At 47.1% G+C, this 18,662-nt stretch overlaps 1 protein-coding gene across 1 annotated transcript in view; it reads right to left on the minus strand.

The window, feature by feature from the left end:
* The window catches only part of stam (signal transducing adaptor molecule (SH3 domain and ITAM motif) 1), a 79,426-nt gene that overhangs the window by 17,227 nt on the left and 43,537 nt on the right, over positions 1-18,662 (minus strand). Inside the window, exons 7-11 of the mRNA XM_039754268.1 lie at positions 16,952-17,159; positions 9,006-9,100; positions 3,346-3,440; positions 1,139-1,226; positions 951-1,005 (exon numbers count right to left, since the gene is read on the minus strand). Of these exons, the coding sequence (XP_039610202.1) occupies positions 951-1,005; positions 1,139-1,226; positions 3,346-3,440; positions 9,006-9,100; positions 16,952-17,159 (541 nt within the window). The remainder of the gene's footprint in view (positions 1-950; positions 1,006-1,138; positions 1,227-3,345; positions 3,441-9,005; positions 9,101-16,951; positions 17,160-18,662) is intronic.

Raw genomic sequence — 18,662 nt, forward strand, 5'->3', positions numbered from 1 at the left:
TCTGTAGACCGTAGGACATGAGGTTTTCGTCTGCCCCGGAAGTGCTGGCAAATCATGTGGGCAGACGAGTAGAAGCACTTCCGGGTTGGACAATATGAAAGAACCAGACCGACCTCACAGGGATGAGCCAGAGTTGTGTGGAAGACAGACAGAGCTTTTGGAAGTGTGGAGGAGAAAAAACAGAGAAAGAAGAAGAATTGTGTGTGCTGTATTGCTTACTTGTGGCTGTAGTGGTGGGAAACGCTTTGGGAAGTTACCTTAGTAATAAAAAGCTGTCTTGTGATTTTAACTTGTGCCTGGTGTTTGTCACGTTGGGTTTGAGGAGCAACAGTGCCCTCTAGCGTCCACACCATCTAGGAAAAGCTTGGGTTCCTGCTGGGAGAGGTGAGGCCAGCAAGAGGTGCTTACCCTGTGGTCTGTGTGCAGATCCCAATAACCCAGGGCTGTAAAACTGGCATTGCCCTTCAGATGAGACATAAAACAGAGGTTCTGACTCTCTGTGCTAATAAAAGATCCCTGGGCATCCTTCATAAAGCGTAGGGTGTATCCTGATGTCCAGGCTAAACTGCCCACCATAGCCTAGTCATTCTGGCTCCCATATCATCCCCTGTTTCTGATTGGCTCTTTCTCTCACCAGTTCACCACCTAACAGCTCATGTGTGGCGAGAGTACTGGCACAAAATGGCTGCCGCTGCATCATTCAGGTGGATGCTACACATCGGTGGTGGCTGAAGTGGCTCCTCACACATCATGTAAAGTGCTTTGAGTGTTGAGAAATGTGCTTTCTAAATGTAACAAAATACTTTTATTAATATTATTATTATTATTATTGTGTTCAATCTGGGCTTTATGGCTCACAAAAGATGAAAAAAACAAACAAACAAAAAGCATAAAAAACAAAGAGGCTCAAGTCTGACCCACAACACAGAGTCCATAATGTGTCTAATTACCTGTCGATGTCTTCAAGCTTTAGGTCGATAAGTGGTCCCATCTGATGGCAGGCACCTGTAACAGGGAAGGGCAGTAAAAGAGTGGCACCTTACCACCTGCTCGAGCACTCGATCAAAAATAAAAATAAAAAAATCAAACAATCTCGTGTCATCGGAAAGGGCCGATCACGACAGCGCCGGTCACTTACCTTCCAGCTGCAGGAGCTCTGGGGGCTCCGGCTGACCGTCCATGGGATCGGCGCTTTGCAGCATCAGCAGTAACTGGTCCATCTTATCCTAGAAGTGAAAGCAGATTATGAAGCTGTGAGCGCCAGCGATGTAACAACTCTACTGGAAAAGAAAATCCAATACTACGACAATCAGGGAGCGGGAAGGACACTTCAGCATCAACACAAGCGAGCTGACAAGCCAGCAGCAGCAGCAGCAGCATCAGCATCCCCGACTAGGCAGACGTGGGCTTAGTGTCACGCTAGACAAGGGGCTCAGGTCTTCTTTCCTTTTACTTCTTTTCGTTGTCTAATAGGTTTGTGGTTTATCAGCTCTTCATGAATATTGTCTTGCTTATTCAATACGTATTATTCTATTATGTTATTTATGTATTTAAAAGTTCTTGTGTACTGCATGTTAAGTCCAGGGGGGTGGAGCCCCCGATGCTGCAGCTGAGGCTCCGCCCCAGTGCTATTTAAATTGCCGCCGCCCACTCGGCTCTCCACTCAGACACTGGTCAGCTTCCACTCTGTTTGTTCTGATTATTCCATATTGGCATTCGCAAGTGTCTGATTTATAGCTCTTTGGTTTATGGACATTCAGCTCACTTAAAGGATAAGCTTGGCACCTCTCTAGTCAGAGTTATTTCTTTACAAAAGTATATGCATTTGCCAAAGGAAATTATGTTTAAGAGTCTGGCATTTTCTGAATTTTTGATGTCATTTTGTATTTTTAACTGAAAGTGAGACAGCTTTGACCTTAATTTCCAATTTTCCCAGGAGTTATTGCCATGAAGCCTATTGTTATGTTTGTACATATAACTATAAGAATTAAAAAGACAGATTAGAGATAGCTTGCTCTCTTTCTCTCCCCCCAAACCCCCATTTTGCCTCCCCACATGAGGCTGGACCCCACTTCTTGAAGTCCCAGTCCTCTGACATACCTAGAGACAGAGCACGTCCACAACAAAACAAGCCTCCCAGCAGTGGCGTACGAGGATTAAAACTGAGATATGCTGGTTAAGTTTGCAGATGATACCAAGAGAGGTGGATTAGCAGATAATTTGGAATCCGTTATATCATCACAGAAGGACTTGGATGGCAGACTGGCTTAGGCAGATGATGAATTTAATGTCAGTAAATGTAAAGAATTACACATAGGAAGTAAAAAGGTGAGGTTTGAATACACAATGTGTGGTCAGAAAATAGAGAGTCCACCTTATGAGAAGGATTTAGGAGTCATAGTGGACTCCAAGCTATCGACTTTCCGACAGTGTTCAGAAGCCATTAAGAAGGCTAACAGACTGGCAGGTTATATAGCGCCTTGATGTGTGGAGTACAAGTCACAGGAGGTTCTGCTCAGGCTTTATAACACACTGGTGAGGCCTCATCTGGAGTCCTGTGTGCAGTTTGGGTCTCCATAAAGACATAACAGCACAAGAGAAGGTCCTGAGAAGAGCAACTCGGCTGATTCGGGGCTACAGGTGATGAACTACAAGGAAAAGATTAAAAGAGCTGAGCCTTTACAGTTTAAGCAACAGGAGATTACGAGGAGACCTGACTGAAGTGTTTAAAATGATGAAGTGAATTAGTCCAGTGGTTCGAGACTTGTGTTTTAAAATGAGGTCATCAAGAACACGGGGACACAGTTGGAAACTTGTTAAGAGTAAATTTCGCACAAACATTACACAAAGAACGATAGACACTTGGAATAAACGACCAAGTAGTGTGGTAGACAGGAGGACTTTAGGGACTTTCAAAACTTGGCTTGATGTTATTTTAGAAGAAATAAGTGGACAGGACTGGAGAGCCTTATTGGGCTGAATGGCCTGTTCTGATGTTCCAATGGTTTAAATTTATTTTTTTCCCTCATCAAGCAACACTCCATACCCCAGGGTGAGAAAGCAAAAATGGGATTTTAGAAATCTTTACAAAAGTATTAAAAATGAAAATGACTAACTAACGCCTCGCCCTGGGGGGATGGCTGACTTAACTAACTCCTTTGGCCTTTTCCTACTCAGGACTATCCATGCGACACTTGGCGCGGTCACAGGTGGGACTGAACCGGCAGCCTAGACGTCAGCAGCCCCACGCTTGTCCCAGTAGGCCACCCTGCCTTGTTTCCTCAAACAATCGTTTCACGCTAACTGAAATTCTCCAGGAATCACCGTGACAAGCCGGACGCTTACCTCATCGATGTAAACCGGCTCCGCTTCTGGCTCAGGCTCCAGTGTTTCAACTTGGACCTCGTCACTGAACTGGACGGTCTTCCTCTCAGTCTTAACTGAAAAGAGAATGGAAGAAGGTAAACCATCCACACCCATGCTGAACACTTCACTAAGTCATCTGCAAGACATTTTGACAGCCAGTTATCACGCTGCCTGACAGCTCTTGCAGCTCCACAGACTCTTCACAGGTTTCAGATGCCGTCTATGGCCGCCTTTTTCCTTTTTTCTATTCTGCTGTCGTACAACAAACTCGAGCTGTCGCTCATACAAGTTACTCTTCTGCAAACATCTGCTTTCCTTCTTGCCTTGGACTGACATTGTCTGCATTGCAATTCTGGATGAGTATGCGTACTGACTGTCCACTCTCGCTCACAAGGCTCAAGACAAAGGCATCTGATTCCATTATGGTGAGTCACAGAGCGCAGGGGACGGCACGCTACAGTGGATTCAGAAAGAATTCAGACGCCTTCACCTTCACATTTTGTTGTATTCCAGCTGTGGCAGCTTATCCCGGCCAATACCCCCAAGCCGCCAGATGGAGCCCTCCCTGCAACATGGAGGTGCCCCGAATTCCAGCAGGGCATCACGGACTTTGAAATTTTAATTTGGATACCGTGGGGGCCGCCAGGGGATGCTGCAGGGAGGCTCAAGGACTTGTATTTTCCGTATAGCCCAGTCACGGGACAGAGGAAATGACGACTTTGGCTGACCCGGTCTTATAAAAGTCACATGGACTGAGGGACAGAAACACTTCCGGGTCAAGAACTTTAAAAGGACTGTGGGAGATCCCAGCAGAGAGCCGAGTTGGGAGGAAGGGTGATGGAGGATTATTGAGAATTGATTATTATTATCATCGTATTACTGAGTATAGTGGAGGTGAAGGTGCTTTGTGCACTTATTTGTATTAATAAAATAATTTCTTGGACTTTTATGTGGTGTCTGGCGTGTGGTTTGAGGGTTCAAGGGGACGACAGCGCACCCTATCTGTCACACAGCCTTGTGCCAAAAATCAAGCAGCAGCACTCAACACCACAGAAGGACAAAGCAAACAAAAACATTAAACCATCAACTATTCTGAACAGAAAAAAATGATGGAAACGGTACAGTCGACCCCAAAAGCCCACCCAATGCGAGTGCAGGACTGGGAACGGTCCGAACCAGGAGCCTCTTGAACCTGGAATCCTCGATGAGGATGAGCCACCCGAGCCACAGTCAGCAAGGGGTTGGTACAAAGTGTTGGAGCGCCAAAGTGTCCAAAGTGCCATGCACAACATCTTCAAATAAATAAATTATCCATAAAATCCTGTGAATGTGGGGCTTAAAATGTCCAATAAAGAAATCTAATAAAGACAAAGTTAAAAACCCCAGTCAGAGTCTGTCTGTCTTTTAAAAGCCAATCCCAAGCCACAGTGCCTCCTTTCTAAAACGTGCCGTCTGTTCTGCTTACCCAGACGGGATCTCTGCAGCAGGAGGTGACGTCCACCATAACACGGCTCGGGTCGCCATTGCCAGTCCCTCAGCATGCAGTGGGGCACCACGCCGAGTCTTACTGCGTCACCTGTCTGTCACCACTGCACAGCACAAAGGCGGTAGAACACACGGACACCCCAAACCGCTCAGAAGGAGCGACCCCTGCCCCTCAAATGCCAGCCATGCACTACTATCAGGACCGTCAGCCTGACCACCTGCTTCCATTAAACTTGAACGGGCTCCTCCTCGAACCCTCCGTTCCTTCTTTCACTATTTTGCCGTTCAGGCTGCCTTTATAAAACCATTTGGGTGGAACGCTGTCCTCCTCCTGCTCCTACATCTCTCTATTATAATAAAAAAATCTTGGGAAGGAGACGAGATGTGACTTTCTCAGAGAGACACCTTCACGTCCCGCGAGGCGAGACTTTGTGCCAAGAGATTTAACCATGGAAATAAAAGACAAAGAGTAGATGACAAAGTAGAACGTCGTAAAGAATTCAAATACGCGATACGCATGCAGAGCAGGTTAGAGATAATGGAAGTATAAAGTCTCAAAAAAATGATAGTGCAAACAAACAGAAATTATTACTCAGTGAAAATAACGGAATAGCGAAAAGAGAATCAATGTATCGTTTGGCTTTAAAGTTTAAGTCGGAAATGTGAACACCTAGATCGTCTTAATTCGTGTTGCCATCAGGGAAAAGTAGTGTGTCTTCCCAATGAAGAGGCGTATCCACGAGAATTAAAAGATTTGTTATTTGGTGGAAGTGAAATCCCGCGACGGAAAATTTCAAGCCCCGTGAGACGAGACTTTATGCAAAGATATTTGGAAAAGTCCTGCGCACATCTAAGACATTTACAACCACGCAGGCGGCTCAATCATTTCTCGTTTGTGTGAATGTTATTGGCAGACACAGTTTGTGTAGAGAGAAAGAAACGATATTCACTCACGGGCTGTTATACGCTGCATTGTCACGATGAAAGTCCAAACACGGAATCAAAATTCAGTGCGATATTGACAAAAAGGTAAAAGCGAAAAGAGATCCAATATATGGACATAGGTGATGTGACAGAAGTATGGAGATATTATTTGGCTTTAAAGTTTAACTTTTGTCACAGGGAGGAGCTCACAATGGTAATCAACCGTAAACTGTGACAAAACCAACCATTAAGATGGACTCTCATTGCTAGAAGGAAAGTTAGATTCATTGGTTTGACCGAGATTCCCCGCACTCACGTGAGTAGCAAGGCGCACACAACAGCAAAAGTGGCACTGACATCTGGCAAGAGATCAAAGCGAATGCGAGAAGCCAAATACTGCGCGGACGACGTCTTGCCTATCATCTCTGAACTGGACTGTGACTTGTCAGACTCAGATTTTGATACAAGTCGCCGAAAACGAGTGTGAGGTTCCAGCTTCAGCTGATCGGTGCCCAACTGACAGTGTTTGCCAGGGAGGACTGCCACTTTACAACGATAAGAGGTAGAAACCAGATTGCAATGCACTGCAACCGTGACCGCCACGTGAAGACAGCCTGGCAGCAAGCCTGCCGCCCATTCTTGGCAAACTGGCAGCCACAGACGTTTTATGTTGATTTCTGTGTGGAACCATCATTTTTTTCGGAGACTTGTAGATCGTCTAATTTGTGTTGCCATCAGTGAAAAGTAGCGTTTCTTCCCAATGCAGAGACGTATCCCCGAGAAAAATAAAAGATTTGTTGTTTGGTGAAAGTGAAATCCACATGTGCGAGCGGCAGAGACGTGAAGTGGCCGGTGTGTAGCGCAGGTCGGGTGGGTTGGCGAGCGAAGCAGGCAGGGGCTAAGCGATATAATATATATATATAATATCGAAAATGTTGCTCCGTCTGTCTGTATGTCTGTCCGCTTTTAACGAGAGGACTACTTCACGGATTTAGATCAGGTTTTTCTCTAGAATTTGCTTGAACATTCTCGTTGATTTTGCGACTTCTCTCATTGCGCTAAGAATCAGAGTTCGCTTGTGGTACCGATTTATTTACGTGAATCCAAGAGAAAGGCTGCAGGCCGAGGGGAGGGGGAAGCGTGACGTTCCTCTCCTTTTCTAAGGCCGAGAAGCTTGTCCCTGCTTTAATCATGTCCCGCATCGATTAGTGTAGCTCCCTACTGGCGGGCGCCCCTTCAAATTTTATATCACAGCTCAAGTTGACTCCAACGCTGCTGTAAGAGTCTTGACACGAACCAGCAACAGCGGGCACATCACACCCATCCTGCTTCGCCTTCACTGGCTAACTGCGTCTTACAGGATTGAATAGAAACTTCTATTAATAACCTGCAAAGCTTTAAATGGCCTCACATTGGACCCACTAAGGTCCTCCGATTCTGGCCATCTTCTTGTGCCCCACACTAACCTGCACTCTATGGGTGACAGCAGGGCCTTCAGCTGTATAGCGCCTTGACTTTGGAATGAGCCCAAAAAAATGAATGAGATCAGCTGACTCACAAACAACTGAAAACCCGTCTGTTCTAATTTAACCTGACATTCTGCCTCCTCTTTCAGTCTTCCTCTCTGTCCCGATGCTCAGGAGGATCTGAGTGTGTGTGTGTGTGTGTGTGTGTTAAATCACAAATGATGTGCTAGGCTCTCTTTGAGTATTTGAGTCAGGTTTATTGTCTTCATTCTGTTTAATGCCTTTGTATATCTCGTGTCTATCTGTTTTAGAGTTCTGTTCAGGAAACATTTGCATCCAATGTGAGATGTACTGTACCTGCTGTTTCTTTACGAGGCTCTGTGAAGTGCGCTATATAAAGAAAATGGATTCATTATTTAAAACAAAGACAACATTTAAAACAAAGACAACACCAGAGTGGCTTAGGGACAACTCTGGGAATGTCCTCGAGTCCCGTCCCTCAGCCAGAGCCCACTCAAACATCTCTGGATGGAGTGGCTTGAAAGTAACCATCCACCGGTGGTCTCCATCCCACCCGACAGAGCTTGAGAGGTTCTGCAGAGAAGGATGGCGGACAATCCCCAAATCCAGGTGTGCAAAGCTTGTGGCGTCAAACCCAAGAAGATGCCAGTGTGAGTGAAGGGCCTTGATACTTGTGTCTATGTGATGCTTCAGGTTTTCATTTTTAAATAGATGTGCAGACATTTCTAAAATCCCGTTTTCGCTTTGTCCTTCTGGGGTGCTGAGTGCCATATGTGGATGTTTAAAGGATTTAAGCACAAGGCTGCAACACAACATTCATTCTTTATTCGTTTTCTAACCCGCTGTGGCGAGTGGCTGGGGGTGGTACCGCTTTGAAGCTCAACCCAGTAGGGGCCCGTGGTCACCACCAGGGGGTGCCCCGGTGGCTTTGGAGCCCTGGACCTCAGCACTTCCGGCACACCCGGGGGGAAGAGGACCGGAGACACCGGGAATGCTTCCGGGTGCGCAGCCGGCACTTCTGCCACACAGGGGAGTGTGCACATCCGGGCATATACTGTATATAAGGGGCCACCTCCCTCCATTCGATGGCTGGAGTCGGGAGAGGAGAAAGACAGAGCTCAGGAGGAGAGGAGTGGAGGCAGACCTGAAGAAAGACATTTGGAAGAGGCCTGGACTTGAGGGGTGCTTGGTGCTGTGGCACTGGGTTGTGTGTTCACCATTCTTGTAAGCATTGTGAATAAACGTGTGTTGGGTGACAAAACGATGTCTGCCTGTCTGTGTCCGGCCTGTTTCCCAGGCAGGGGGTGCTGGAGCCCATCCCAGGTAACAGAGCGTGCAAGGCAGGAACAGATGCTGGTGCTAGTCGATTGCAGAGCAAACATACACAAAGGTGACAATTTAGTGGCACCAATTCACCTAACCCATATGCCTGTGGATGGTGGGAGGAAACCCACATAGACATGGGGAGAACGTGCAAACTAACACAGGGAGGACCCGGGGGACACAAACCCTGGTCTCCTTACTGCAAGACAGCACACCGCACCACAGTGCCGCCCTGCACCATAATGAGTTGTGCAAAAACGGAAGACGTCTGAATGGCTCCTGAATCCACTGCCCACGACTAGCGTTCATGGATGACAAGCTGCGGCTGCCGACGACTCACTAAAGGTCATGCAAGTCAAGGCTACGACCTGAAGGCACCCAGAAAGTCATGTAGCGTGCCAGCGGCCTTAGGACACTCACCTATTTCAGGCTCAGCAGTCAGGTCTGCGGTGACAAAATTAGATGGAAAAAGGCCGATTCCTTGGTAGGTCTCCCCCTTCCACCAGTTAAGGTCACTGAAAAGAATTTAAAAATAAATGTTAGTCTTACGTGAAATAAGAGACTTTCTACATTTGAGCAGCCCGCATAGCCTGCCACATGGCATTTCTGCTCCACACCTGCACCCACAAATCCTCTCAGCTGCTGGCATCTCAGGGCTGTGCCAGTCATTTCCATCCACCTAAAGGGCGTCTTTAAATCCTCCACGTAAAATATGCCACATTCAAGTCGGGCAGAGCAGTAGGGAGAGAGAACTGGGATGGCACCCCGGGTGAAGGCCACCTAAGAGCAGCTCTGAACATGCAAAGCAAAAATGTGCAACTTGGCAAAAGAAAACTGAATCGTTGAGTAAAGACGGCACTGTCTGTGGGCTAAACATTTCAGGTGGACAATTATTAAAAGTTCATAATGTAAAAGATGAACGCCTTGTTATTACTGTTGTCACACACGTCAGCTTCAAGGCTCATATAAATGTAATTTCATTCCCAACCAGGGGTTGGCGCTGTTGCTTAATGCCTTTTCTCTTCCACCCTCTGCAGAAGCAATGATTGACAGTCGCAACACCGATGACATCACTTCTGGTTTCCTCCCCTTGAACCCGCCTCCTCCTGTCCTCCCAAGTCAGTTGAATGAAGACTCACATCTAAAAAGATCGTTTTTTCCAATCCAATCTGCCAGGGCGCCCCAACTCTTGATCTGTTTTTCACGCGGTATAAATGAACTGCAGGTCCCTGGCCGACAGTGACTGAAGCACTCGAGCGTAACCACCGTGCCACACTAGTGCAGTAGCCGGACTTTGTCACAAATGGAATATCCAGTCACACAACTATGAATCACACGGGGTGATGCATCATGGGACCTCCATACGGGGTGATGCATCATGGGACCTCCCCACAAGCTTTCAGCACAGTTTCAGATTTCCAAAGATGACCAAAGGCCCGCTACAGTTTGTCAGCCGATTGAAGGAATTGGCATACCCAGAAGTGATCGATTTTTTTTTGGATGTTAGCACGTGTTGTTTGGAGCGATTGCGGGAAAAGAATAACCTCATGAGAATAAGAGATAAAAAGGTTCTTGGGATATAAGCTGAGCAACAGCAGGCAAAATCAAAATGTCCACGAAAAAAATCTCGATGGCATTTTGTGTCCTGCAGCCATGAGTTTGCTTGGTGGCCCTCTTGGCTGAACTTAAGAACTTCCTCAAAGTGCAGTCGTGCTAAGGAGTGGCGAGGCGCCCCAAGGATCACCACAAACGAGATAAAAATGGGACAAGAAATCACAGCCAAAAAGGAACAGATGATTAAAAATAGCAGAATCAAAATGAGATCCAGCAGCTGGGAAGGAGTGAGGGCGGCAAAACAAAAGTCGCAAGTCAGAAGCGGCGCAAACCTCAGAAACAAGCCGATTGCTGGGCCTACTGGACCTTCACTAACCTACTGTCACGTGCGCCCGCGTAGGGGGGCATCTTAAGGGCTCCAATGATTGTAATCCCACCCACTTCCCTCCGCTCCAGGGGTTGTCCTAATTTCCTAAATACCTTTTCACTTCCTCCATCTGCAGACCTGAAGATGAGCACCAGTGATGTCATGTCCGGTGTCTGTCCACCTGGCCCCACCTTTTCTTGCCGAAAGGACTTAAAGACTGGAAGATCCACCATCTTGAGTCAGTTCAATCGAGAACTCGCGTCTGGAAATTGCGTGATTTTCTGTTTTTTTCAGCTCCAGTTATATGAGGCCACCAGGGTGGTGCCCCAGCTCTTTATCACAATCTGTCTGTTCTCTTACACTATACTGTGACGGGCAGCCATGGCCATTGTCTGACCGGCATGCCAACTGGATGGAAGGACCAGGGGAGAGAATCTATGAGGCACTACCTCCCCTGGGACACTAGAGGGCAGCCCTCCAGGGCGGCTGTGGCACCACGCATTCCACCAGGGAATGCTGGGAGTTGGAGTTTGATGCAGCCCTGTAGGTTAACGTGGGGGCCACCAGGGGGACCTGCAGAGTCCGACAGTGGATTTCAATCACAGTAACGCTGATGAGCCAAGTGGGACACTCCCAGGACCTGTTTGAGAGGAGCTGTCACTGCTAATGAGAAGCGAGAGAGTCGGGAGGAAGAGGACCGAGTTTACCAGAGGGAGTGGAGGTGGAGAGAGGCAGAAGACGGCCAGTTGTGTACTGAACGGGGATTTGGAACGACGCTGTAAGGGTGGAAAGTGAAGTAGAGTGTGTCCCATGAGGAAGAGTAATACAATCGTGTGCTGTGTGGTAAAATCCTGTGTCTCTGCCCGTCTGTGTCAGGTTAGGGCGGCTCCACGTGCCCCTGATTTCCACAATACACATATATACATATATATATATTGTCACACATGTGCACATGGGAGGCAGCTAAAGGGCTTGGGTAAGGACAGTTCCGAGACATACCGGGATGTGGCAGAGTGCTCTGACTTTTTTTCTCCCTTGCCTGCAGACCATTCCCGGGAGATTCCACCTGGTACTCTTGACGTCACCTCTGGGACCGAGCCAATAGAAGGAGACCTTGCTGGCTCCGCCCCCTGTGATGTCACGTCCGGGCTCGCACCAATGACAGAAGATCTACATGAGCCCGACCCCTCTGACTTGACTTCCCGTCTCCCCCTTTAAAAGCCTCCACCTTTTCCGTAGTCTCTCAGTTCGGTTTTGTGCCCAGCAGTGCTATTTTCATTTAATCGACTTTGCAGCCAGGAACTCAATTATACGGGTGGCTGCCCCAAACCTTTCTCATGTCTCATAAGTGTCGTTATTGTGACAATATACTGTATATATATGTACAGACAGACACTCCATTCTTTAATATATCTATCTGCTCTCTATATACAAAATCCTAAGCGTAAAAGTGCAACAATTTTAGGTGACTTTTTTGTCACGCTTTAAATCGGGCTTATTTTAAAACCTACATATATATGTTTGGGATCATTCTTTTCAGAATTTATCAAATGTTAGATTTTCAGATTCTTATTCCTTTTTGAAATTATACACTACAATATCCAGAAAGTCGTGACTTTTGTCAAAACGAATGGATCACTTATTTATTCTCTTATAAATACTCATCAAGCATAGTGGACCTCAGTTTAACTGGAGTACTCCAATCGGTTAAAGAGAATATATTTTATTCTCATTTGATTTTTATACTCTGTTAAATAATAATACATTTTTCTTTTACATATTTATAGCATTTCATGGTTTTGACTCCAATAATTCATTTTTTTTCTTTTGTACATTTACAGATTTTACTAATATTCTGGCCAAACTGGGGGTTGAGTGCCAAAGGCAAGGAGCCCCTTTTAATGAGAGTATCGCATCAAGTCAGTGACACTTGTGGGCTGTTGATCTGCCAGTGAAGTAGCCGAGGGGCTTGTTCATCAGTTTGAGCTGCTTTGGTGCACTAGATGGGGGGCAACAATGAGACGACCCCCAGAACAGGACTGAATGGTTTAACAGCTGAAGGGAGGCCACAGCCATTTTTCCCTCCTCACCTGTTTTGTCACTCGGTTTGCATTTGTCTACGCTCAGTGTCACTACTGGTAGCATGAGGCCATACCTGGACCCTACAGAGCTGGCACAGGTAGTCCAACTTCTCCAGGATGGCAGGCACCTCAATATGTGGCATTGCCACAAGGTTTGCTGTGTCTCCCAGCACAGTCTCCAGGGCATGGAGGAGATTCCAGGAGACAGGAAGGCAGTTCCTCTAGGAGAGCTGGACAGGGCCGCTCGTAGAAGGTCCTTAACTCATCAGCAGGACTGACTATGGGCAAGGAGGAACAGGATGAGCACTGGCAGAGCCTACAAAATGACCTCCAGCAGGCAGGCAGGTCACTGGTGTTAATGTCTCTGACCAAACAATCAGTGGGCACCGTGAAGCTCGACTGGCATTTGCCATAGAATACCAGAATTGGCAGGTCCACCACTGGCAGGCGCCCTGTGCTTTTCACAGATGACAGCAGGTTCACCCTGAGCACATGTGACAGACGTGAAATGGTCCAGAGAAGCCGTGGAGAACGTTATGCTGCTTTTAACATCATTGAGCGTGACCGGTCTGGTGGGGGGTCAGTGATGGTCTCGGGAGGCATATCCATGGAGGGACGCACAGACCTCTACAGGCTAGACAACGCCACCTTGACTGCCATTAGGATCGGGATGAATTCCTTAGACCCATTCTCAGACACTATGCTGGTTCCTACTGGTGCACGACAATGCCCGGCATAATGTGGCGAGAGGATGAAGGAGTTGATACCATTGACCAGACACACGCTCACTCGCCTGACCTCAATCCAGTAGAACACCTCTGGGTGGGATAATAATGTTTGGGTCCATCTGACACCACAGCCTGTCCACGAGCTCAGTGATGCCCTGGTCCAGATCTGGGAGGAGATCCCCCAGGACACCATCTGTCATCTCATTAGGACATCGTCAGGCTTAATACAAACTACTGAGTACGATTTGGAGTTGCTGCAATGACATTTCGGCCAAATGGACTCACCTGTCTGCCTGCCCGCCCCATCATTTGTTCCCTTTGATTTCCGGGGTGTCTCTCTGTCGGTTGATGGTCTTCATTTCCATCCTTTCTTTCCTCACACATCACCATATCAGTCCATAAGCAGTAGAGAGAGCCAGCAGTTTGATTTTTCCCCCACTGAGATCTGATGAGTTTTCAAAGTGGGCCTTTCATTTTTTTCAGCAGTGTATCAATTACATATATAAAAAATGGAAAGTCCGTCTGACTGTATGTTCCCTTTACACTCCTACACTTTTTCACCAATCTGGACCAAATTTTGCATCCTAGCTGTCTAGGACCATATTGACAAGACAGACTACTTTGGAACTCAATTCTAGACCTTGTGTGTCTCCGAGTTTTTTTTTTCCCCTTATTTGCTACAATTTGCACACCAGTGCCACCTGCTGGCTCAGAGCAAATGAAACATCTGAACAGGCTGACAGCCCAGCAAGGAGTTATCACAACTCTGGAATCCAATCGGAAACAAAAAGATGTTCTGTGTGTTTTCTAGGTTGGTGCCAAACCTCCCAAAAGAGGTGGTGGTCGTCACCTGCCAATCACCATCAAGGGACAGACTGCCCTTAGCTCTATAAAGGTGAGGAGAGCCCAAAGTCCCCTGCAGTTCATTGAGAATTCGCTCAAGGAGTTGGTGACTTAATACATTTTCTGAACCTGTGCTCTGTTTTCGTGACTTGGCCTCTGTAGGCGGAGTGGTGGCTCTGAGGCTGGGGATCTGCACTGGCAGTCGGAAGGTTGTCGGTTCAAATCCCGTAAATGCCAAAAGGGACTCTGCTCTGTTGGGCCCTTGAGCTGGGCCCTTAACCTGCAATTGGTGAGCGCTTTGAGTAGTGAGAAAAGCGCTATATAAATGCAAAGAATTATTAAAGACTTAATCAGAACATACGTTTATTATGTCATTGTCCTCTATATTTCATAAATCTGCCTTTATCTACTCACCTGCACAGTTGAGACAGATTTAGCACAGAGGTTCACCATTTAAGAACTGCTAGGTAAAGCGTAAGGCCAGAGAGATAAAGACAGCTGGGTAAGTGTGCTCTATTTTCCGTCTGTCAGAGTCAGCATGACATTGTATCCTCTGTGCCTTGTTTTGGAATGGCATGATTTACCTAAGTGGGGGTCCTGCACATGGAGAAAGAGTAGAAAGCCTTGGCACACTGCCCGGCACACCTTTGAAGCCGACGGACGGATCTGAAAATCCTTCCAATGCAGTGAAGAAAATGGCAGACTCTACACATCGGGCCCCAACTCACAAACTGGGTTCTTGTCATGGCTTCCTTCATCTGTTATGCAGCACCAGCCGTCATTAAAGAACGCTAAGTTATTTCTCCTATGTCAAAGGTGTCGAACTCCGGTCCTGGAGGGCCACAGTGGCTGCAGGTTTTCATTCTAACCATCTTCTTCATTAGTGACCAGTTTTTGCTGCTAATTAACTTCATTTGCCTTTGTTTTAAATGATGTGACTCAGGCCCCTTAGTTGTTCCTGTTTTCCTTAATTAGCAGCCAAACGATAATGAGACACAAAACATGACCAGCTCACCTGTGCCCATCGCTCAATATCTGAAACTAAAGGCTGATCTCTCAGGTCACCAAAACATTGTGACGGTTTTGGAAATGTCTGCTGTGGAATTAAACGGGCTTACTTAACCACAAGAGTTAGTTCCTCATTAAGAGATTGGTTGGAGTGAAATTGGTTGGAGTTTGAAATCCCTGTTTAGCAGGTCATCTGTCATCTCGTTTCACATCTCACTCCTGTTTGGCTGTCATTTAATGAAGAAAAGAATCAACTCAGAGGACTGAACCCTTCAAAACAGGGCTATTAAAATGAAGGGAAAAATAAGTTAATTAGCAGTGAAAACTAATTAGGAAAGTTCAGAATGAAAACCTGCAGCCACTGCGGCCATCCAGGCCTGGCGTTCGACACCCCTGTCCTATGTGGTTCCTTACCACCGTATCACTAAGGGAGGGGTACCGCCTTTTTATATCATATCTATATAGATTCAGGTTATGTAACGCGCCGCAATTACTAAAGAACTCATTTCAACAAGGGAGCTAGCGCCCCCTGCTGGATACAGCCTCATGGATTTCTGATGGCGACTTTATTAGCTTTTGCGACTGCATTGCCTTCTGTGCTCCTCAAAGCTTGTTTTTGTGGCCCAGATCATTTTTGCTAAACTAAATCTTTGAATTATAAGGATTCTTCATAGCCCTTTTGTGTAACTCCTTCTCCCAGAGGACATTCAAGCACCAGAACTCTCAAGTTCACAACATGCTGACAGTGCTGACTGGAGATCTCGCTTTCCTCTCCTCTGCTACCAGAGGCCTCAGTTCAGATGATAATGTAAAAGTTGTGACAGATGGCCGGGGACAATGCCAGGCCGGGATGCCCCTTCACCACATCTGCCAGGGGGACAAGGATGGGAAGCCCTGGATGTCCCCCTGGACGCAAGGTGGCAGCAACCCTGGGTTGCAGTGGTGCCTCGGATTTCCCCAGGGCTTCATGGGGGTTGGAATTCTATGCAGCTCTGTGGGGTTCCGCAGGCACCACCAGGGGATGCTGCAACAGGACAGACTGGCCCCTTTTGGGCACTGGTTTCACCGCACCTGGAAGTGCAGCGGGAGGCCAGCAATCAACCGCCTGGAGCACTTCTGGGTGCCTGATAAAAGGGGGACAGAAACCACCACTCGACGACCAGAGTCGGGAGGAGGACTAAGCTTGAGGAGGAGTGGTGGTAGAAGAAGAGAGAACTGTGTTGTGGGTCTTGATTGTGCTTTGGGACTGTGTTGGGCTGTGGGACACGGGGAAGACGTGCCCGACGGCTGAAGAGAAAATAAAGAAAGTCTTTTGCTTTCTACGTGCCTCCGTGTCCATCTGTGTCGGGTCAGGCGCCAATATAGCGCCTTATATTACAAGGTGTGAAGACTCACTTTGGAACAGGATGGTCTTCCTGTATGTTTAAGCCAATGTGTCTTTAGGTGTATTCATTCAGTAATTTGTCATTTGTAAACTCTGGTATTGCATTTACCTGTGAACGTGTTTCAGTTATTGATGGGCGCAATACAAAGATAAATGGAATTAAAGCCTCAATTCAGGTCATCGTGCGCACTAGAAGGTGACGTGACTCAAAGGGCTCAAGACGGCGAAGGTTGATGGTCCGACTCAGTCACCAGGGGGCACAAAGTTACACCTGTTACCACTCGATAACCTGGACACCAGCGGGACACCCCTCTTTATAAAGATCCCACTCCAGCTCAGTCCCTAAAAGCAGCCATGACGCTCATTTCATACCTCAAGTTCACAGCACGGCACTGACTTACCTGTCGTCGAGGACCGTGATAATTTCTCCAGCTTTAAACGTCAGCTCATTGTCTTCGGCGGCCTCAAAGTCGTAAATGGCGCGCACCTTGCGCCCCTCTGGTTTGTGATTTGAAACAAGGTGGGAAGTGCTGGGGTACAGAGAGGACACCACCGGTGGAGCTGCCGGCGGCGGCGGCTGCTGCTGCTCTTTCAATGACAGTTCGATAGCTGGAGAGAAAGGAAGGACACGGCAATGTCAACATGCAGGCAGACAGGGAGGACAGCTCAATTAAAGCACAGCCCGAGGCCGCCTTAGACGGCTTTGTTAATAAAGAGGGTGAATGAAATATTCAGACCTATTTATAGGAACACACTTACTAACGTATTTATTAAGGAGAAGATTGAGCAGCACCTGGCAAGGACAGGACAGTCAGCGTGGGCTCAGAAGAGGGAGGTCGTGTTTTACTGACAGCCTGGAATTCTATGAGGAGAAACAAAAGGATACGACCAGATGATATCATTGATGTGGACTTTCAGAAAACATTTGATGAGGTGCCACATGAGACGGTGGGCATCAAACATAGAGAAATGGCAGTTCAGGGTGCGGGGTTTAGGTAGGTACAGAATTGGCTCAGACACAGGAAGAAGAGGGTGATGGTGAAAGGAACCTCATCAGAATTGGGTGACGTTAAGAGTGGTGACCAGAAGGGGGCAGTAGATATTTTTAATATCTAGAAATGATTTTGATAGGAATATAAGGGACAAGCTGGTGAAGTCTGCAGATGATACCAAGATAGGTGGATTAGCAGATAATAGAGAATCAGAGGGACTTGGACAGCAGACTGGGCTTGGGCAGATGAAATTTAATATCAGTAAATATAAAGAATTACACATAGGAAGTAAAAATGGGAGGTCTGAACATTGAGAGGTCACCTTATGAGAAGGATTTAGGAGTCGTAGTGGACTCGACAGAATTAACTTTCATACAATGTTCAGAAGACATTAGACGCACTGTGGCGGTGGGCCGGGGGGGATACCAGGCTGCTTGCTGCTTATCGACACATTTACAGGACAAAAGACGCTGAAGGAGAGGTGAGAAGGGATTTAAGGTGGGTTTTTTTATAGGCTCTGGTAATTCTAGTGTTAAGAAGGCTAACAGAATGTCAGGTTATATAGCGCCTTGACGTGTGAAGTACAAGTCACAGGAGGTTCTGCTCAGCCTTTATAATGCACTGGTGAGGCCTCATCTGGAGTCCTGCATGCAGTTTTGGTTTCCATAAAGACACAGCAGCACTAGAGAAGGTCCAGAGAAGAGCGACTAGGCTGATTCAGGGGCTACAGGGGATGAGTTATGAGGAAAGATTAAAAGAGCTGAGCCTAATACTTGCATTAAGTTTAGGTCTTGTTAGGTCTCAACACACAAAGGGAGGTCTGAAAATCGAGAGTCCACCTCATGAGAAGGATTTAGGAGTCATGGTGGACTCTAAGCTATCGACTTCCCGACAGTGTTCAGAAGCCATTAAGAAGGCTAACAGAATGTAAGGTCATATAGCGCCTTGACGTGTGGAGTACAAGTCACAGGAGGTTCTGCTCAGTCTTTATAACACACTGGTGAGGCCTCATCTGGAGTCCTGCATGCAGTTTTGGTTTCCATAAAGACACAGCAGCACTAGAGAAGGTCCAGAGAAGAGCGACTAGGCTGATTCAGGGGCTACAGGGGATGAGTTATGA

Source organism: Polypterus senegalus, chromosome 5 (assembly GCF_016835505.1).
Source record: "Polypterus senegalus isolate Bchr_013 chromosome 5, ASM1683550v1, whole genome shotgun sequence".
NCBI classification, from domain to species: Eukaryota; Metazoa; Chordata; class Cladistia; order Polypteriformes; family Polypteridae; genus Polypterus; species Polypterus senegalus.